At 39.2% G+C, this 22,260-nt stretch overlaps 1 protein-coding gene across 1 annotated transcript; it reads left to right on the top strand.

Moving 5' to 3' along the window:
• Nucleotides 1–44: 44 nt before the first annotated feature.
• On the top strand, nt 45–21,673 carry MED17 (mediator complex subunit 17). The gene is made up of 12 exons (XM_010973357.3): nt 45–498; nt 2,804–2,970; nt 4,733–4,952; nt 6,680–6,816; nt 6,916–7,000; nt 7,347–7,499; nt 8,992–9,122; nt 9,930–10,114; nt 12,325–12,462; nt 15,532–15,649; nt 17,103–17,262; nt 18,297–21,673. Exons 1-12 carry the CDS (start codon nt 249–251, stop codon nt 18,506–18,508), a joined length of 1,956 nt encoding a protein of 651 aa, XP_010971659.2. The 5' UTR covers nt 45–248; the 3' UTR covers nt 18,509–21,673.
• Nucleotides 21,674–22,260: the final 587 nt, after the last annotated feature.

Consider the following 22,260-nt stretch of genomic DNA (forward strand, 5'->3'; position numbering starts at 1 on the left):
GAAGTGCGAGGCTTAGTCGCCTGCCAGTTTCCTTCCGCGAGATTCCGAGCTGGGGTGGGCGGAGGGTCCTGCAGCGCATTCTGGGAAAACCGCAGCGCTCTAGTCTTTGTTTTCGGCTCTAAAGCTGCGTTTGGTTTCCTGAGGGTCCTCCAAGGCTGCAGTTCCCTGGTTCCCGGCTCCCTGCGGAGGCGCCCCTGCTTCCTCCCTCAATTTTTGGCTGGCGCGGGGGCCCTGCAGACGCCGCCAGCATGTCCGGGGTGCGCGCTGTGCGGATCAGCATCGAGTCGGCCTGCGAGAAGCAGGTCCAGGAGGTGGGCCTGGATGGCACCGAGACGTACCTGCAGCCGCTGTCCATGTCGCAGAATCTGGCGCGTCTGGCCCAGCGGATCGACTTCAGCCAGGGTTCGGGCTCCGAGGAGGAGGAGGCGGCGGGGGCCGACGGCGACGCGCAGGACTGGGCGGGCGCCGGGTCCAGCGCGGACCAGGACGACGAGGAAGGTAAGGCCCGTGTCTGTTCCTCGAGTCCGCAGGGCCCGTCTGGGGGTCCCGGTTCCCGCCCAGGTAGTGTCACTGCCTCTCCTGTGCCAGGTGAGATGCTGTGCGTGGGAGTATTTTGAAAGCAGTCGTGCTCATCATCTTTTTTTTAATAGCTGGGCACTTTTAAAAATAGCTCGGCACTACTTGACTCTTAATACTCCTTATTCTTCTGCATATTTCTTCGAGTGGGAGCACTTGAGAGACACTGTCACTGATGAATTGTTTTAAGTTTTTAATAGAGCGCCTGCAGTATGGCACGCTCTGGTTAAGAGCCCTGTACTTCATATCTCGGCTCTGTCTTATATTAGCTGTGTGACCTCGGACGATTTACTTTGTTTCCCTGTGCAAGCAAGGTGGGTGATAATAGTAACACCTACTGAAAAGACATTTGTATTGACTGGAGTATGTGATAAGATCTAAGAGGGAGGCAGGGACCAAATCATGAAGTGCCAGCAGGCCAGGATAAGCATTTGGCTATTATTAGAAGGACAACTGAAAGCTTTTGAAGGATTTTAAGTAGACAGATGATTTTGTTTGCAAACCATTACTCTGGGTGCTATATATAGTAGGGATTATAGGGAATACGAAACTAGTTAGAGAACTATGGGAAAAGTATGAGTGGTTTTGGATTCTCATTGACAAGAATAAAAAATATTAACAATTCTTGATTTACTTACGTGCAAAAACCCCGTGGAAATGGAAATTTAAAGGGTTTCAAGCCAGTGGTGTTGGGACAATTAAGGACCCATTTGGGAATAAAAGGTAAATACTACCTCATACCTCACACAGAAATATTTCTACAAAGATTGAAATGCACATGGAGAGAATAAAACAAAATATTGAAAAGAAATTATAATCACATAACTTCGGGAGTAGGAGAGACTTTCTTAAGCAAGCTAGGAAACAGAAGTTAGAAAGGAAAAGATAGGTATATTAATTACATAAAATTTAAAAATAATAATGGGAAAAGATGCCATAAACAAAGTAAAAAGATAAATGACATACTGGGAAAAGTATATGCAAAACATATGACACACAGTGGTTGATAGCCCTGATATTCAAAGAGTTCATTCAAACTGAAAAGAAAAAGAGAACTCATTGGAAAACTAGGGCAGAGATACATAAACAGCTCACAGGGGAAAGACTTCAGATCTCTTTGGTAGGGGGATGAAAATGAAATCATCATTAGGATACTGTTTTCATGAGTAAGATTGGTAGAAATTTCAGAGATTGTTCATTTCCAGTGTTGGGAGGGTGAATTGGTAGAACCTTTCTGGAAGACAGTTTGCAGTTTAGTATGTGTCAAAATCTTTAAATATGCATCTCTTTTGGACCGCTGATACCACGTCTCAAAATTTAACCTACAGAAAAAGTTGACCTATACACAGATTTGTGTTAAAGATGTTAACCACTACTAGCATTGTTGGAACCATACATGTCCATTAAACAGAAATGGTTAACCTTACTGTACATCTATGCACCAGAATATCATTCAGTGTGAAGAGAATGAAGTAGATCCGTATGTTCTGACATGGAAGTGTCTCTAGGACAGACTGAGTTGGAGGGTGGAAAGCAAGTTATTGGAAAATGGGGATATGTATATGTAAATGCGTAGAAAAACATTTGGATGGGTACGCCGCAATGGTTAATAGTAATTGCCTGTCAGGAGGAGAGAGAATCAGGGGAGGGGTATAAAGGAAAACTTTCACTTTTTACTCTGTAACTCTGTTATAGTTTGAACTCTGTATAGTGAGTGTTTATTCATGAAATTTAATTTTTTAAAATGATTACGAAGTTAGAAGATATATTACTAGTGTTTAATATCTGAATGCTACCATTATAGGTTATTTTTATTTTTTTGTCTTTGTGTATTGGAAATTCTCCACAGTTACTTATTTAGGTTTTATGAGACTGATGCGCTGCCTGCTGCGCCAAGAGGGCAGATTATTTAGGTTTTAAAAGCTGGAAGAAAGTTACTAAGAAGGCTTGTATAAATTTAAAAAGATGTTAGAATGTCTACCTATCATGTTGTAATGTTAGATTTAACTTTGGAACTCATATATCATATTTAATTTGCTATGTATGAATTCTGGCTTAAATGTTAAAGATTCAAGAAAGGGTAGAGAGAATGGGATAATAGAGGGAACAATTTGAAATAGAATTCATTATTTCTTCTTTTAGTGCTTTTAAACCTCTACATGAGCTTTCTGTCTTCTATTCAGTGTAACTAATACCTGTGTATTTCTTTTTTTCTTTCTCCTTTTAGGGTTGGTGAAATTTCAGCCTTCCCTTTGGCCTTGGGATTCAGTGAGGAACAATTTAAGAAGTGCCCTGACAGAGATGTGTGTTCTCTATGATGTTCTCAGCATTGTCAGGGACAAAAAATTTATGACTCTTGATCCCGTCTCTCAGGATGCACTTCCTCCAAAACAGGTATCTGTGGGCTCTCATTGAATAATGGTGCCATTTGATTAGGTCCCAGGACCATCTTTTAGGCTGTGTGCCTGTTGTTCCTTTTTCCTTCCAGGCAAAATTAAGTACAGATGAAGATTTAAAGGCAGACTAGTTCAAAACAAAGGCACAAAACTGCATCTCTTTTATCTATTATTTTATTAGTATACCTGTGACCCTCAAAGAGTTACATTTCTTTCATAATGTAGTACTTTAAAGGTTCCCAAGTCTTAATAAATTTCTTACAGCCTGGATCCTTGGTCTGTAATATGTACCTTTTACCAAAAGTACAATGGTAAAAGGGCTTTGGAGTCAAGACCTGGGTTCAAATCCTAACTCTGCCCTCACTAGCACTGTGACCCTGAACAAGTTATTTCTCTCTCTCAGTCTCAGTCTTCTCCCTCCAACCCCCATACCACTTTTTAGGGCCTGGTTAGCAAAGTTAGAATGGCCAGATGGTGGAGGAGGATATTTAAAGGTAGGTAGAGTTGTTGAGATTGAGGAAATGTATTCAGTTTTGAACATTGGAAAATGAAAGGGAGGCAGCAGAAGGATGACTTGGTGATGGAGAGTCTGAAATCGGGGAGGCCACTAAGTTGGTGCTTAAGGAAAACTAGCACAGACCATGACCTAGTTGGTGGCATGGAGAGGAGGCAGCGGTTGTAAGAACCCATTTGTAAATAAAGTTAATGGAATATAATTATTAACATGGTGAAAGCTTCTGAATCCAGAAACATTGTGTGGAAGACTTAAGAGATCATTCAGTCTGCTTCCTTCATTTTACAGTGAGAAAGCTGAGGTCCAGAGAGATCTGGGATGTGCTCAGATTGGAGTAAAGCCAGTGGTTAGAGAGCCAAAACGTGACCTCCAGCCCCTCACTCGTAGACCACCGCCTTCCCCGCCATTCTGTGCCTCTTCCAAACAGTCTTCGGGAGTTTCTTGAATTCTCCAGGAATTCAGAATTAGGTTCCCTAATATGGTCAAAAGATTATTGTGACACTTCTTATGAAACTTTATTATTTTGACTCTTATACAGCCAGAAAACATTTTATTAAACTTGACTTTTTGGAAGTATGTCTACACAAATTGGTAGTGATTATGGATATTTATGTATGTATATATAATACATAGATTTTGATTTCTCATCAGTTTTCCAAAAATCAGCATTCAGTGAAGTACATTATTATTAATGCTGCATAACTTCAGACTTAATTCGAAAGGCGCTTTAGTGGCTTGCTGTAATACAAGATAATTTTATGGCTATACTCATTGGAGACATTTCTTTATTTATTAAATCAAATATTATGTGCCAGGTATTGTTCTTGGGTCTGTGGATATAGTGGTTTCCACTGTTACATAGGTGACATTCAAGCAGAGATTATAGACCTTAATCAGAAGTGTAATGAGTGCCTGGAAAGGCTGTGCATGTGGGTGGGGTGGAGAGCGGGATACATAGAGGAATGGCAGGAGAGAGAGGGCACCTGACCCAGGCTGGGCGGGGTTGATGCCATGTTGGTTCCGAGTTATAGGTCTTTTGGTTTATTACAAGCCTTTATTTGAGTTGACCAAAGACATAAGTTAAGGTTACTATTTTTTAAAAAATCATTGTTATATGTGCTTTCCCCCTTCTCTTTGCTTTCCTTTAATTTGTACATTTTGTCTTGAGTAGGTATTTTGAGAAAATGTATCATTTTGAAATCATTTAAAAATAATACAGAACTGCACTTGGGGATTGTTTTTGTAGAATCCTCAGACGTTGCAGTTGATATCTAAAAAGAAGTCACTTGCCGGAGCAGCACAAATCCTATTGAAGGGGGCAGAAAGACTGACTAAGTCAGTTACTGAAAACCAAGAAAACAAGCTACAGAGAGACTTCAACTCTGAGCTTTTGAGACTCAGGCAACACTGGAAGCTTCGGAAAGTTGGAGATAAGATTCTTGGAGATCTGAGCTATAGAAGTGCAGGTATAGATAATTGTTAGAAAAAAATTCTGCTTTTTAACTATTGTCAAAAACTATAAAGGGTTGCTTGTAATGTTATATATTCTTCTATAATAGTTGTTTCTCAATTATGCTACATTTTGAAGCTTTATTTTCTGTATACGTAAGTCTGAAAAAGTTAAAATTACACTTATAATAACCTTTTTATAAATAGTTTATATTTAATTTGAAAACATGTTAGGTATGCCTAACAAAGTTCAGAGACAGGGTTTATGTGCTAACACACCTTGAACCATAATTAACATTTTAGTTAGGAACAAGGAGGTATTACTAGACTCCTAAATCAGGCGCTTACCCATAGTCCTTAAAAACTGGGCATAAAAGGAGAAAAGAAACATTTCTATTCTTCCTTATTCTGTTACATTTCTATTCTTCCTTATTCTGTTTTTCTCCCTGAGTCTGCTAAGCCGTTGTCACGCCTTGGGTGAAGAGAGAGGATGGTGAGAACACTTCACCCTGCTTTTTTCCCCCTTCAACTGAGGCTGCAGCGCTTGGTTAGGAATATCCTTCGTTGGAGGATACCAGAGTTTGATATCTTGAATTCACATCTTTTGGTATAAATTCTTTGTTGTCGAGCTGTAATATGTAATAGTAGGTTTCCTGAGATAATTATGGTAGTCTTTAAGCTGCTGAAGTGTATTGAGAGGAGCTAGACAGCAAAAGTTCATAAGATTCACAGCTCAATGGGGTAAGAACTTTGAATGTCAAGGGATTAAAAAAAGCAAGGCACGCTGGCTGTGATCACAGGGATAACGATAGTACTGAGTGATATTTTTAAAGGATTCATTTGCCAGAGCAAGCCATCGTTACCCTAAAATTAAGGGAAGATAGGTTGAAGTGGTTAAGTCAAATACTAGAGGACCTCCGTGCCTCAGCACTGATGGGAGCTGGAAAGTTTTGAGTTCTGAAGGTCATGTTTCATCACAAAGATGAATGAAGATGACAAGACGTTTTTACATTTTAATAGGTAGTCTGTAGAAGCAGTACTTTCTGGCTCTGGACATTGTGAGTTCTTCCCAACAATTAATTATGTACAAGAACCTCACCCAATTTCTTTCTATGAGACAGTCACCTGTGTTATAAAAGGATTTGATTACATTCTGGTTTTAACTGGAAGAAAATCTTGAACATCTTCCCTTGTTTTAACGTTACATTTAACTATCCATTTCTCAGATAATTCAGCAGCCCAGCACCACTTCCCCAAACGTCTGCCATACACAGGAAGACCTCACATGAAAGTAGGAATTGGTTGAAAAAGAGAGTGGTGTATACAGTGTCCTTTTGTCCTTCTGTTTTTGAATTCAGAACCCTTCAGTTGCAACCTTATTACAGAGACTGAGCTCCAGAATGTTTAATCTCCAAAGATTTTATCTGTGGAAGTATGTTCTAGAATTATATTAATTTTGTCAAAAGTCCATTGGAATAAAATAGTTTGGATGGACAGTGGAGTTTGTACTATAATGATGCCATTAGACTAAAGTGTATTTTTTTTAAAGTTAAATAACTCTTTTCTCTTGCTTCCTTTCTTCCTTTTGCTTACCACGCCTCTCCCTTGCCCTGAAACACACGTTTTTGGTGGGAACTTAATTAATGCCTCAGTGATGTGTATGTGAAGTGTTATTATATACTTCATAATTTGTGTTAAATTGTGTTAACAGTTTTTGACTTTCCTATTTGTAACACCCCATTAGGATCCCTGTTTCCCCATCATGGTACATTTGAAGTAATAAAGAATACAGATATTGACCTGGATAAGAAGATACCTGAAGATTACTGTCCCCTTGATGTCCAAATTCCTAGTGATTTAGAAGGGTCTGCATATATCAAGGTATTTGTCAAAGTATTTTTCAAATAATTTCTTATTAATAGCCTAGAGGCTAATTTGCTAACTTTTTGTTTTTGTTTTTGTATTACTATTGTCACATAGGTTTCGATTCAAAAACAGGCTCCAGACATAGGTGATCTGGGCACAGTTAACCTTTTCAAACGACCTTTGCCTAAATCCAAACCAGGTACAGTTATGTTCTGTCCTCTAACTTCTGGTCTTATCTGAGCTTACATTTACACATAAACTGAATACAGGAAAAATAGGTACTTTGAAGTAAGAGCAATTGGAAATGTATTTATAACTTGTTAATTAACTATTAGTGAATAGCTGTGCAATATTTTTTTAAAGATTGAACTTATTTACCAGTTTTCTCTGTGTGAAAGAAGTAAAAATCTTTATATTTTGGAAAGGATGTGCTGTAATATAATGTTTCCTGAACTTCTGTCGTGGGTATTCAGATCATCATTTAAGCTAGTTGATGCCTGATATAATTGGATAATTAATCTGTACATACATCCCCTGTCTTTCAGGTTCCCCACACTGGCAGACGAAATTAGAAGCAGCACAAAATGTTCTATTATGTAAAGAAATTTTTGCACAGCTCTCTCGGGAAGCTGTTCAAATTAAATCACAGATCCCTCACATTGTGGTGAAAAACCAGATTATCTCTCAGCCCTTTCCAAGTAAGAGCAGCCTGCCCTTTTGAGATTTGTAGTTAAGACTTTGTGGGTTGGGATCGGGACAAAAAGGGTAGCTATGGGGTGTGTTGAAGCAACAGTAAGAGCAAAGAGGTGGGACGCTGTCCTCTGTACAGTGAAGCGGGCAGCGCAGCCTGCACTGCTGACTCTGCTCTGTGTCCTCAGGAGGGTCACTACTGGGCTTTAAACAATAAATGTGAAAAACTTGCACTAGCAAGGCTATTACTCAGTAACAGTTGCTCTGAGGTATCCATGCTAACACCATTTGTGGAAGATTTTTTCAGGGATCCTGTCTTACTGTCTAAATGAGATGTCAATTAGAAAATGCTTAATTTTTTTAATTTTAATTTTTTTATTGAGGTTTAGTTGATGTATAATATCACAGAAGTTTCAGGTGTACAACATAGTGATTCACAATTTTTACAGGTTATATTCCATTTATAGTTTTTCTCAAATATTGGCTGTATGCCCTATGTTGTACAGTATGTCCTTGTAGTTTTTTTGTTTTATACATAGTAGTTTGTATCTCTTAATCCTCTACCCCCATTTTGCCCCTCCCCCTTCCCTCTCCTCACTAGTTAACCATAGTTTGTTCTCTATATCTGTGAGTGTGTTTCTTTTTTGTTATATTCACTGGTTTGTTGTATTTTTTATATTCCACATGTAAGTGATATGATACAGTGTTTGTCTTTCTCTGTCTGACTTTTTCACTTAACATAGTACTATGGCCATCCGTGTTGTTGCAGATGGCAAGATTTTATTCTTTTTATGGTTGAGTAGTATTCCACTGTATATATGTACACCACATCTTTATCTGTTCATCTGTTGATGGACACTTAGGTTGCTTCCACATTTTGGCAGTTGTAAATAATGCTGCTGTGAACATCAGGGTGCATGCATCTTTTCTAATTAATGTTTTTGTTTAGAAAATGCTGAATTTATTAAATAGCCATAATTCTAAATTTGTGGAATTGGATTTTAACTATATTATTCAAAGGCAGTCAGACTTATTACCCTAGAGATCAATTTGTAATTAGCTACACTTGTATTTTTACATAAATTCTGAGTATATTCTTGGGTCTTGTCAAGGGACTGGGTTTTAGGACTGAAAAATTTCGTCCTGATTTTTATGGGAGCAGGGAAGAACATCTGTCTTCTGGTCAGTAAGACCAGATATTAACTTAGTGTTTTGTTTTATTTTTAATTTAAAAGCAAGAAGAAACAAATTAGTTAATATATATAGCTTCTGTTCATTTGTCTTTAGGCACAGCTCAGGGTCAGCAGTGACACTGTAGGTCAACAGATTTGAATTGTTAAGTATGTGGTAGTTTATTGTATTCATGAGTAGTCATTTTGGTCCTCTTCAAGTTCAGGATGTGTCTTTTGAGCATGGGCTGTGATTGGACTTTATGCAGACAGTTTGTGCCTTTCCATATTTTAGGTTGTTTATATCTGTCCTACTTATTTTTATAAACAGGCTTGCAGTTATCTATTTCTTTGTGCCATTCCTCAAATGATAAGAAATCCCAAAAATCTGCTACTGAGAAGCAAAGTCCAGAGGACCATCTTTATGTCCTAGAGCATAATTTGCATCTACTCATTAGAGAGGTAATGAAACAAATGTTTTTCCTTGCATTGTGATAAGCGTATCCAGGGCAGTGAATGTGTACACGCTCCCCTCGGCTGAGTCCTCATTTTTCATACGGCAGTGACATTCGCTATCTGTGATGTGAAAGGTCCTTGCCGTAGGCTCAGGGATGATCAGAATATGGTCCTGCTCCCAAGCATGGCTGCTAACGGTAGTAGGAATACACCACAGGTGTTACAGAGAGGTGTCAGAAACGCATGCTAAAAGATGATTCTGATTGGGTGGCTAGTTGAGTTATTTGGGGACATACTCTACTTATATACTGGTCATCTGGAACTGTATTTCCAGAGTGCTGGTTCACAGGTTAGGCTACTTTCAGAAGAGTCCTCCAAGAATCTTTTAATAGATCCCCTGCCTCACCCCAAAAGTTCTGTTCTTTGTGATGGTGAAAGAATCAGCATTTTTTTATGTTCCTCAGGTGGTTCTGATCGGTAGCCAAGTTTGGGAACCTCTAATCTAGGGTATGGTGGAGTGACTGTCTACTGTTGGCATGTGTTCTGTCGATGGGACTTACTGAAGAATATTTGTTTTTATAGTTTAAAACTTTTAAAATAAAAACCGCAGCTTGAGAGGGACCCTTCTCTTTGCAAACTGAAATTAAGCATTGACTAAATGTTAACATTTATCTGTGTGCCAAGACTGCCTTTATAAGTGGTTCACATCCATTGCTTTCATGTTTCCAAAATGTGAGCTGTGCTTTGATTGAACATTGTGCAGTACTTAATATGTGGGTGTTGGTTGTTTAAAATGGCTATTCTTGTTAACAGTTTCACAAACAGACCCTGAGTTCCATCACGATGCCTCATCCAGCAAGTGCACCTTTCGGCCACAAGAGAATGAGACTTTCAGGTCCTCAAGCTTTTGATAAAAATGAAATTAATTCAATACAATCAAGTGAAGGGCTTCTGGAAAAAATAATTAAACAAGCAAAGCATATATTTCTGAGGAGTAGGTAAGGATGAACAAAGTTTTTCTTTGAAATTGCAGTCCTTTTTCCTCTATCAGTTACCTGATGTATGTTATTTTTGACATGTTTTAATTTTTTTTTTTTTTTCATGGAGAGGGAGGTGGCTACAGTATAAGAGTTTATGGTCATAGGTGGTCCTGTAAAGTTTGGGGAAGACAGATCCATTGCCCATGTAATATAATACATCATTTTTAACACTGGCCCCAGAATTTTGGAAGGTGAGTGTCTAGGAATGTGTCTTAGAACACCATACTTCAGCCCACCCAGGAGATACTCATTCCTAAACTGATTTAAACTTTTTACAGCTTTCTATATTTTTTGGTTGTTGCACATTTTAGGACTTTGGAAGGCACTTTTCCATATGTTGACTTATAAATCCCTATTCTCTGGGGCAGATCCTGTTAACCTGTTTTTACTGATGAGAAGATTGAAGCTTAGAAAAGTTGTGCAACTCACTGGAAATTACACAGCTAAAAATCAGGATTTATAAGCAGCAAAGCTTTAAAAATATTCCCATTTATCCCCCTTGGTATAGAAATAATGTTCAAAATATATCAACCCATCTGTTTACTGCTATACACAGGGAGACTTACTATTAATATAGTCATGTATCTTGAAACACATTTGACCATTGAACAACACAGAGATTAGGGGTGCTGACCCTCTGCACAGTCAAAAATCCAGGCATAACTTATAGTTGGCCTCTGTGCAGGCAGTTCCTCCTTATCTGAAATGGATTCAACCAACCACAGATTCTTAGTACTGTAGTATGTATTCAGCGAAAGAAATCCTTGTGTAAGCGTAACCATGCAGTTCAGGCCTGTCATTCGTGGGTCAGCTGGGTATGTGTCAGGGCATGTGTATCTCTTCTTTTACAAACAAATCTGGTATAAAATTTTATACACTGCCTTCAAAGATATTTTAATAGCTTTGTAATATCCCATTATGTGACTATTCTATTTCTTTTACCAATTTTCAATTGCTAAATATTTTTAAATTTCCAGTTTGTTGGTAGATGTAGTCCTGAGAAGAACACTCATGCACATATTTGTCTGCTGTAGAAATTTTTGAATCACTGCTAGGGAAACAAATCACAGAAGAGAAAATTAAGACTGGATTGAGAGGGGGGAGGGTATAGCTCAAGTGGTAGAGTGGGTGCTAAGCATGCATAAGGTCCCGGGTTCAATCCCCCGTACCTCCTCTAAAAATAAATAAATAATTACCTACCCCCCCCCCCCCAAAAGACAGGATTGAAAGAAACCAGTACTAGAGCAGAAGCAGGATAAAAGAGCAGAGCCCAAGCCCATTGATGTAAAAGCCCCTTGTCCGTAAATGGCTGTTCTCATTTCCTCCCGGCTTTTCCTTCTCTTTCCGATAAAGTGCTAGAATCAGATATTAAAAACAAAATTTCCAGAAGTTTGGTTAACTTACATAACTTATGCTTTGGTTCTAGGCAGGGGCTGTTGATTAGTGTGTATAAAATATAAAGGAGAGATTATTGGCTCTCGAGTTAGGCTTTCAGCTTTTGTGCCCCAAACAGTTGTTGTAACTTTATGCAAGTTATGCAGCATTGCTAAACTGCTTTTTTACCTGCTGAAAAGTGGAGATAACAGTAGTATCTATTATTGTGTGAGTAAGGTTAAATGATGTAATTCATGAAAGCACTAATTGCAGTATTTGGTATATAATTAGCACTTGATGAATCTTAGTTCTCACTTACGTGTTTACTTTTGGAGTATAGGTTTTAATTATGCAATAAGTCTCTCTAGCTTCTCTTGAAAATGATTATAATTCCATGACAGTAATGGGTCTCAGGTGTGGTTATGTCCCAAGTCATTTGTTACCAGGGATCAAGAACTGATGCTAGTTATGAATAATTTATATTTATAGAGCTGAGGTTAGTACCCTAGAAGTACCCTTCTCACTTGTGTTCTGGTAAGATTTTTCGAGTAGGGGAAAACAAATGGAGTTAAAAGGAAATAAACTTCTCATGAGAATGTATCGTGATGCGAAGCTGAGGAACAGTACATCAGAGCGGCATCTCACCTTCCTTTAAAATCTTTGCTTTTCAAATGGTGGTATTTTCGAAAAGTATTCATCTGGTTTTCAAATATCCATAAAATTGATAAGTGATTTATAATCTTGTTATTTTACATGGTGACTTTATAAAAGTTTTAACTTTTTTTCTTTAAAAGAACTGCTGCAACCATTGACAGCTTAGCAAGTCGCATTGAGGATCCTCAGATACAGGCTCATTGGTCAAATATTAATGATGTTTATGAATCTAGTGTGAAAGTTTTAATCACATCACAAGGTTATGAACAAATATGCAAGTAAGTATCAGAAATAAGTTACGTGTTTAATATGTTAAGTTGCTTTTTAGGTACCGATATTGCTGAGTGAGTATATGAAGATTTTGGTTTTTGTTTGCTAGGGTGGCATAGCATTCCAGTAAATTTTATCAACTGTAGAGTGTTTTTTAAAAATGAGAGGTAAGAATGTCTAATATAGTCTCTATTAGGTGAGTGTCACGTAGCTGAGCTCTGGTAAAACCTGGACCCCCAGCGTGGGCAGAAAGCAGCCACGCTCCCGCAGGCTCTGGCCACCTCAGTTCTTGCCTGGAGGCTGTGGCCGGCACGAGCATGTGAAGTCAGGAGGGCCATTTATATAGAGCCTGTGCTTTTCATAGTGTGCCTGAAACAGCCTAAGTTTTGTGTCTCATCCAGCTGTTAATGATGTCTTTGATGACTTTTGTCCCCAGCATCCTGAAAAAAGTTGATTTACACTCATAAATCACAAGTGAATATACAGATGTGTAGTGCTGGTGGTGCCAGTGGTGGGGGGTTGGTGAAGGTGGTCAGAAGGTACAGACTTCCACTTATAAGTTCCAGGGAAGTAATGTACAGCGTGGTAACTACGGTTAATAATGCTCTGTTGTATATTTGAAAGTTGCTAAGAGAGTAGATCTTAAAACTGACTGTACTTCAATTTAAAAAAACAGAAAGAGTAGATCTTAAAAGTTCTCATCACAAGAAAAAGAAAGTGGGTAACCCTGTGAGGTAATGGATGGTAATGAAACTTGTGGTGCTGATCATTTTGTAACATATACAGATATTAAATCATGTTGTACACTTTAAATGAGTACAGTGACATTGTCAATTACATCTCAGTAAAACGGGGAGGAGGAGGGAGAACAAGTTAATAGTTAGCTAGTGGCCATGAAAGGCATCTTTGGCCTCCGTTTGAGCCTCTTTGAAATGTAACCACTGGAAAGATGGAGCTGAGTCCCCTTCCCCACATCAGTCTGAGAGCCACCAGCAAACCTTTATCAGGGTCTGTGAGGATGTTTTATTTTTCAAACTTCCGTTGCTTTATTTCAGGCAGACCTAGACACAGTGGTCTCGCCAGTGAGCAAAACACACCTGGAAACAAAATCACCCTGAGGAAGAGGGAATGGAGTACATTTATAATGCTGTATTTTAGTATGGAGGTTTTAATTCACTGTTTTTTTTAAAGTGAAAAACAGTAGATGAGCATGATTTAAAGATCAAACGTGGAAGATACAGGAGTATACAATGCAAAGGGAATCAGTCTTGAAACCTCTAGGAAAAGGTGGTGGATTGGATCACTGTCTTCTTCCCCCTCTACCTAAGGAAGTAATGGAGGTGGCTCGGGGGTGTGAGGGACAGAAAGTATGAAATACGTGAAACAAGTTTGGCATTTGTTTTTAACTATTAAGTCTGGGTGATGGGGTCATCGGCTTTCATTATACTACACTGTACTTTTGTTTGTGTTTGAAATTTTCCATAATAAAAAGTTAAAGAGAGTGAGCGCAAATGGGAAGAAAAGCAAAAAATTGATCAGCATTGAATTTTAAATTATTTACATCTAGAACTAAGACCAAACAACTGGGATTACGGTCACAGAACCCAGTGTAAATGTTCTAAACTTCTGTGAGGAGAGGTTGGTGATAATGTAGCCTTGCCAGAACCAGGATGGGACAGGAGGTAGAAGGAAGTGAGGAACGCCCTTCTCCTCATCTTCTGTAGCTCCGGTCATCTTACGGTATTTAAAGCCGAAGGTAATTCTCTTTCTTAGAACTCTCCAGCTTTCCATTGGTGAACGTTTTAGTTGGATGCCTGCAAAATAATCTGTACAAGTGTATCTATAGAATAAAGTCCTACAAGCATAATTGCTGGGTCAAAAGAAGGGGTCATTTAAAATTTTGATTATTGTTACCAAATTCCTTCTCTGAGTGGTTGCCATAAGTGTGCTGCCATCGATAGTAATATGACCCTCTTCCCTGACACCTTTGTTTAAGAGAATTTAAAAATTTGGTTAGATTTAGAAATCTTTTCCTTTAAGTATCTGAGTTTTATGTTTTTCTTGGAAAGGAATATGTAAACATTAATTCATCAGAGTTACAATTTCATATAGACAGTTGCCAAAATGTTTTTATTCTGAAACGTCTGCTGTAAAACAAAGTTAAAAAAAAAAGTTACTATCAAATGTGGAAAGAGATAATGCTATATTTTCTGCATTTGTTCATCTAGATGATTTGATTTGGGGAGTTTTGTGTTTCTTTGTATATGTCATATGCTGAAAACTTATAAATTGGTTTGGAAAAGTCTTGTGACCTGTATGTATTTTCATTGGCTATGTTTCTTTGTTTGACCTAAGCCAACTTAATAGAGTGTACACATTCTGACTTGTTTGCTGATTATTTCAGGAGGGGTAAAGAGTTAACAAACCTTTTTTCTTTCTGTATGAGAATTTGACCTTGGGTTAACTCTCTAGCTCTAGTACCCTGGTAACTTGGTAAGGAAAGATGCCATGTGTGTTACTAGGAAACACTGTTACCAGCAAAAATCATCCCAAATTGGTAAAATGGAGCTAGACTAGGTGGAATTACATATACCTGATAGTGATGGCTTTGGATTTCCCGCAATCGGATGACTTCTACCACTGGACGGTGTCTCTTGTGGGAACCCCAGAAACCATGCCTGTGAAGCTATTGCAGGAGCATGTGGCTCCCGTGAGGAATGAGGTTTCTAAGTCAGGGCAGATCCCACATAGTCTCAATGTGGATTTTACTTCATAGCAACGAAGGCGTATTGCCACCATGTTGACAGCTGCAGGGACGCCATAGAAGAGGAGCAGCTCCTGCTGGCCACTGGTTCCTCCCCTGTATTGTTCTGAGTGCACTGGTGCTCAGTGTCCTGTGGTGGCTTGGTGGGAGTCCCAACAGTTCCGTTGAACCTAAGAAAACTTTTCCCCATGGGTGTTGGTGTAGGTTTTCACTACTGTTAGATTCTTTTTCTGTGAGGTTAAGGTTTAATGTTTATGGCATTGTACGAGGTAATTTTGAACACTGCTGACCTTCAGTATGTGTGTCTATAAAGGTCCATCCAGCTGCAGTTGAATATTGGAGTTGAGCAGATTCGAGTTGTACACAGAGATGGGAGAGTAATCACACTGTCTCATCAGGAGCAGGAGCTGCAGGATTTCCTTCTGTCTCAGGTAAAGTTGCAGACCACAAGTCTTGAGTCCCTTTCTCTTGTAACCATTGAAAGAACAAAGCAGGTAAGAAATAAAATGATAAAAAGCCATTTTTTTCTGCTATCTAATTTCTAGTGCATATTTTACAACCTACTGGCTAACTGAAAATGTTGATAACTGTCCTAGGTTTGTTTCTACTTAGTTTGTATTTGAGATGAAGGACTGGTTCTGAGACCATCAAACTTTTATTTCTCACGTTTACCAAGATTTACAGTCCCTCCGGGACGACATAAAAGTGGAGAAGTATTAACCCAAGAAAACTAGAGTAAGGAGGATCAGATACAAAATTGTAGTGACCAGTCTCCTTAGTGATAAATGAGATACTTTCACCTTAAGCCCTAAGAACGAGTTAGGGCTTAAGGGACAGGACGGAAAGTGCTGGGTTCTAGTACCAGCTCCACCACAAACTTGCTTTGGGACACTGGACATATTTCTGGACCTTTCTTTCCTCACCTGTAAAGTAGGAACAGTATTTTTCCTGCCTTCCTCATGGAGTTGTCATAACCCATTGAAATCCTGAGTTCTGGGAGTTACAGGAGAAAGGGTAGGTTTTGAAATGCTAATGAGTTTTTCACGTAAAATATAAATTTGCATTTCACATAAAATTTTAAAATACTGACAGCTCCCCCCCCCCCAGAAGCAGTAATCTTTTATACTGACTTGTTTGTGTGGTGCCAAGTAAATAAGGTGCATTTGTGAGGTATGGCATCGCAACCCTTTAGGTTGACTGCACCTAAAATGGTTTTGGTCGGCTTAAGCACACACAGAGAAATGTATTGACAGGCTGTTGGGTAGCTTCCAGAATTGAATGGCCGTCCAGAGAATAAGGCTTGCAGATGGATTGGGATCAAAGGAAGCTGGATGGTGAGAACCACAGCCAGGGGAATGCCATCCCAACACTTCTGCCTTTGTCGCCGGTGGCAGGAGGTACTCTGAATTGCACCTGTGTCTCAGGCAGGGTCTTAACAGGAAATTCGGTGGCTCACTTGGGATAATTTCAGGAGGGTCTGTTTACTAAGGATCTATGGATCAGCCTCCCGGGCAGAGCTGGAGGGAGTGTGCACCTGAAGGGGTAAGTGGAGGGCGCTCAGCGTGCCCTGCGGCTGCTGTAGTGCTGCTCCACGCTCTGTCATCCAGGTGGGAGGCTCCCGTTGGCCCAGTTTAGGTTGTGTGCCTGTGTTCCAGCTGCCAGTGGACAGGGAAGCGAGTATCAGGCTATTTTAGCTTCTGCAGTGGAAGGTGGGGTCCTGTTCCTTTCCCCCCGCTAGTCACCCAGAGGAGAGTTCCTCACGCATAGGATGGGGTTCCTGTGCCAGGCAGTGAAAACCCCAACGAGAGTTTACAGTCATGATGTCAAGTGACTGCGAAGTGGGAAGCCATGCTGTTGTCAGTGAAGTCTCCTTGCCATTCACAGATGTCACAGCATCAGGTGCATGCAGTCCAGCAGCTCGCCAAGGTGATGGGCTGGCAGGTGCTGAGCTTCAGTAATCACGTGGGCCTGGGGCCCGTGGAGAGCATTGGCAACGCCTCTGCCATCACCGTGGCCTCCCCGAGCGGCGACTATGCTATTTCAGGTACTTTCTGCTGCTTTGAATGCCAAGAGACCTTTGGGAGTTGGGCCTTCACATTTAGCTTTAATAGTTACATAGACTTAGGAGTAATTTCTCTCTGCTACAGGTGAGTTCATGTCATCATTATGCTGAGCGTTTATCTGCTCATAGCTGTTACTCAGAGCAACAGATTATTACTTCTCTTTCTAGTAGTTATAAAAAATGCTTTGCTTGACAACACATTTTTCTAGGAGATTATCTGAAAATTGCCATCAGCATTGTTGCTCCTGCAGTTTAGAACTTTTAATGGAGAAGTGACTTTTTAAAATATGCTGCTGTAAATATTGCAGGAATAATATCTGACCCTAAAGATGGTCAGGAGATGGAACAGAGAGGTGTTTTATGAAGCACCTACTGTGAGTAGGGCACTTTGACGGGCATATACGCATACTACCTAGTTGACAATTGTATTCGGAGTGCTTATGGTTTTAGTGCGATCTTTTCTAATACCTGCTCTAAAGACTTGAGAGAGTGGGTAATTACAAAGTCTTCCCCATAGGATCACAGCTTGTGACTCTGCGGGCGTGGTCATTGCTGGGTCTTTATTGATAGGGATTTCAAAATACCCTTTTCTTTCCTGAATACTAAAGCATTATTAAAATTTGAAGTTTTCACTCAGAGTAATCTTTCCTTCGTTCCCTTCCTGATTTTGAACATTTGCGTTTCATCATATAGTAGGTGTATATTAACCAACTCATTGAATGATTGGGTTAGCAAATGTTTCAGAAAAAAATAAATGATGTTCTGAAAATAAATAGGACATTTGATTTATCTAAGCCAACTTCTCATCTTGCAAACAGTAATTCATGAATAGGTATACCAGCCTCGTATCTAGCAGATTTTTTTTAGCATATTGATACTGAAAATGCACTTGTAAATAAGACCTTCCAAGTGGATAGACAAACAAGGTTTTGGTAGTCGTGGAAAATGAGGTTAAGTGATCTTTGTTGTTTCTAGCTTGGAAAATGAGTATTGAATAATTTGGTTTTGCTCCACAGTTCGTAATGGCCCTGAAAGTGGCAGCAAGATTATGGTTCAGTTTCCCCGTAACCAGTGTAAAGACCTTCCAAAAAGTGATGTTTTACAAGATAGCAAATGGAATCATCTTCGTGGACCATTCAGAGAAGTTCAGTGGAATAAAATGGAAGGCCGAAACTTTGTTTATAAAATGGAGCTGCTTATGTCTGCACTTAGCCCTTGTCTACTATGATTTTTTTCCAGAGCAATTCCCAGAAACTTTGACTTGAGAAATGTTTGCAGATCAACTATAAGCACAAGGAAGAGAAATCTTCCAAAGGAGTCTTGTTTTTTTAAAGGAATAATTAGCAAACGTTTACCTAGCATTTTGAGACCGTTCACTTTAAAAGTGACAAGTGCTTTGAAATGCACAAGTTTATGTACATTTATAGGGTACACAAGTTTGGAGAGATGTAAAATACTTTTTTTATGCAGTTGATTTGGAATGTTACTAACTTATAGGTTTGAGTTTGCTTTTTAAAATATTCCTCTGATGTTGACATCAAATAAAGCATATGGTTAAAAATTCCAGACACTCTGAGCTCTTAACCTAAATGAACTGTGTCTTTAATCAGCTTGTCTCATTCCACTATTTGTTAAAGATTGCTTAAGAATATTTAAACACTCTCAAGACCCAGCCTTCATACAGGAAAGAATTCCCTCACACTGAGGGAAGCAGATCCTTTTCCTGAAGTGTTACAGGGTGCATGCCAGCACGAGGAGCCGGTCCTCCCCTCCCCACCACAGCTGTAAAAGCGAGCTCTTGTACTAGTGAGTTAAGTCCCTTTTCCTCAGCTGTCGTCCTCACGCCCGCCTGGGTCTAGTGCTCTGAGAAGCTCCTTAGAGAGCTCCAGCTGCAGGTGTGGGGGGCAGATTGTACCTCGGGCTGCTCTCCCACCTGAGTGACCTCACTCCCTTACCGCACCCCTGCCTGCGCGCGCCTTGCCCTGCTGCTGGCAGTCCCCAGCCTCAGCCAGCAGCCCTGGGTTGCTTCTTCTGTTTAAAGGTTTGCCCTGTCTTATTCCATTAGCTCTCAGCTTTTTCTCAGGGAAAATACTAATGGATAAGTGGAATACATTTTGCAAATAACATGAACTTCTTGGAAATAGTGCCCCAGTCCTAAAAAGTGTCTGAGGAACTTCCCTTCATAAGAGATGTAGGCTTATGGGCCTTTTGCATAAATAATCTCTAGGTAGTAATTTCCTTATGAGTAAGGCTTTCCATTTTTAAAAGATATCCCTTTAATAATTTATAAGATGACTGTGAAGTAATTTTTAAGAAGTTACTTTGTATTTGTATGAAACAAACCTTTAACTTTTTAGAAGACCTTTGTATTCCTCTACCTTTTTTCTTTTAAAAGATAAGTGGAGCTTGTAAGCCATAAAATACCATAATACCTTTGAGTTTTTGTTTGCTTTTTTCCCTCTGATTAAGGTACTGCATCTTTCTATCCATGAAAATTAAAAGACTGGTATGAATCTCCAATTATTTTAAAAATTTCTGGTGCTTCACAAGCTATCATGGCCCTTAACTAATTTTACTAAGCTAACCTCTACACTTCTACTCACATAAGGAGTCTTATGAGGGCTCACACTGTAGTGCAGTGAATCTCAAACATTCTCCAAAGGACTAGTTTTTTTGTTTTTTGTCTTTATAATTTCCATCCATTGCAGATTGATACCTTGGTATAATACAATAAAATAAATTACTAGAAAAAGTTAAAAAGATAAAAATAAAAGCCCCCCATTTATTACACTAGACATAAAGTGGCTATCAAATATAAAAATGTTTGAATGTTTTATTTCTATTTCTGTGATTATCTTGTCATGAAGCAGTGAAGGGACCACACTTTGGGTAGGACTGTTGAGAATGCATGCACAGATATTACCACCTGCTCATTTACACTTCATCTGAGAGGACCAGGCTAACTGAAGACCAACATGATCTTCACACACCTTCCTCTCCCCGTTATCTTAAGTCACTATTTAGAGAATGGTCACTACCTACCTAAGGAATAGTGGAAGGTAAAATAAATGGGGAAATGGCAGGCAGCTCAGTTGAGCACCAGCAACTCTTTTGCCTTGTGTTTATTTACATTTTCCAGCTTAATGTTTCAACCTGAACTACCTGGAGTTGGAAGGATGTCCTATGGAATTTAGGAGAGAGGTTGGAGAAAACCAATTGGACCCTCACCAAGTTAACAGTTTGGCAAAAGAGCCATTTTTGAATGTTGGCTCTACTACCGCTCAGCCATGTCAGTTTGGCAGGTTACCCTCTCGACCTGTTTCCATGTGTAAAAAACGGGATTGGGGGAGGGTATAGCTCAGTGGTGGAGTGTGGGCATTCATGAGGTCCTGGTTCAATCCCCAGTACCTGCATTAAATAAATAAATAAACCTAGTTATCCATTCCCAAATAGACAGGTAGGTAGGTACATAGGCAGGTAGATACAATGGGGACAAGGATGCCTCTGCTAACTTTAGGAGTGGTTCAAAGGTCCTGATACAGTTGGTAATGGATGTTAAGTTCTAAAGGGCTGTGCAAATACAAAGCAGAAATATAAGCAACTGTTTTTTTAAAAGTTAAGCCAATTAGAAGTATAGGATGGGAACTGTCCTACACTGTTGGTGGGAATGTAAATCAGTGCAGCTACTATGGAGAACAGTATGAAGGTTCCTTAAAAAGCTAGAAACAGAATTACCATATGATCCAGTAATCCTACTCCTGGGCATGTATCCAGAAAAGATGAAAACTCTTAATTCGAAAAGATACATACACCCCAATGTTCATAGCAGCACCATTTACAATAGCCAAGACATGGAAGCAACCTAAATGTCCATCAACAGATGAAAGGGTAAAGAAGATGCGATAAATATTTATATAATGGAATACTACTCAGCCATAAAAAAGAATGAACTCATGCCATTTGCAGCATCATGCATGCACCTAGAGATTAAGCTAGACATACTAAGCTAGACAAAGACAAATATATGATATCACTTATATGTAGAATCTTTAAAAAAATACAAATGTACTTATTTACAAAACAGAAACAGATTTACAGACACAGAAACCAGACTTATGGTTACCGAAGGGCAAAGAGGTAGGGAAGGGTAAATTAGTTTGGATTGACAAATACACACCTACTATATATAAAAACAGATTTTTTTTAAAAGGTCCTACTGTATAGCACAGGGAACTATATTCAATATCTTGTAATAACCTATAATGGAAAAGAGTATGAAAAGAAATATACATATATGTATGTATAACTGAATCACTTTGCTGTACACCTGAAACTAATATAACATTGTAAATCTACTTCAATGAAAAATAATAATAAAGAAGCTGGAAAAATGGTTAAGATATCAGCTTTATTTATTATTAGGAGAAAGTGTTTTAGAATGTCCTGTATTCACATTTACAGATGATAAAGACAGTGAGCACATTTGTAGCTGGAAGATTTTAGTTTTTTCCTGTTCATTTTTAAAGCCGTGCTCTGTAGTCGACCTGTCTCCATGCTCGGCGCCTTGTCTTTCATTCGTTCACTTTCCTGCTCCTGTTCGTTGTTCATGCCTTACATACTCAAAGCCAAAGTCAAGTATTTTTGACTCTCACTTTAGGATGGGAACTGATATAATAGGCAGTTCACCACTGAGAAACCCTGTCTCTTCAAAAAAGCAAGTACTGTGACGCAAGTGCTACTCAAAGGTCAGTGACCTAGGAATATATGCCTGTATGTGTATGACTGGAACACTATGCTGTACACCAGAAACTGACACACACTGTAAACTGACTATACTTCACTGAAAAAAAACAAAAAGTCAGTGACTAGAGCTTGGTCTTTGCTCTGAAGTTTGCCATTTCCTATCTGCAAATTCACTTCCAGAAATGTATCCTATAGACATACTTCACAAGGATCATTGTGTAAGGATTATCAAGGAGG

The sequence above is a fragment of the Camelus bactrianus genome, chromosome 10, assembly GCF_048773025.1.
Source record: "Camelus bactrianus isolate YW-2024 breed Bactrian camel chromosome 10, ASM4877302v1, whole genome shotgun sequence".
Classification (NCBI taxonomy): Eukaryota; Metazoa; Chordata; class Mammalia; order Artiodactyla; family Camelidae; genus Camelus; species Camelus bactrianus.

What these genes read in the sequence shown, in the direction of transcription:
- MED17 (XM_010973357.3), top strand. Translation starts at nt 249, where the DNA reads ATGTCCGGGGTGCGCGCTGTGCGGATCAGCATCGAGTCGGCCTGCGAG. An exon ending in TATCTCTCAGCCCTTTCCAA is followed by an intron (nt 7,500 to 8,991) that starts GTAAGAGCAGCC and finishes TTTTATAAACAG; the next exon opens with GCTTGCAGTTATCTATTTCT. An exon ending in AGGATTTCCTTCTGTCTCAG is followed by an intron (nt 15,650 to 17,102) that starts GTAAAGTTGCAG and finishes TGCCATTCACAG; the next exon opens with ATGTCACAGCATCAGGTGCA.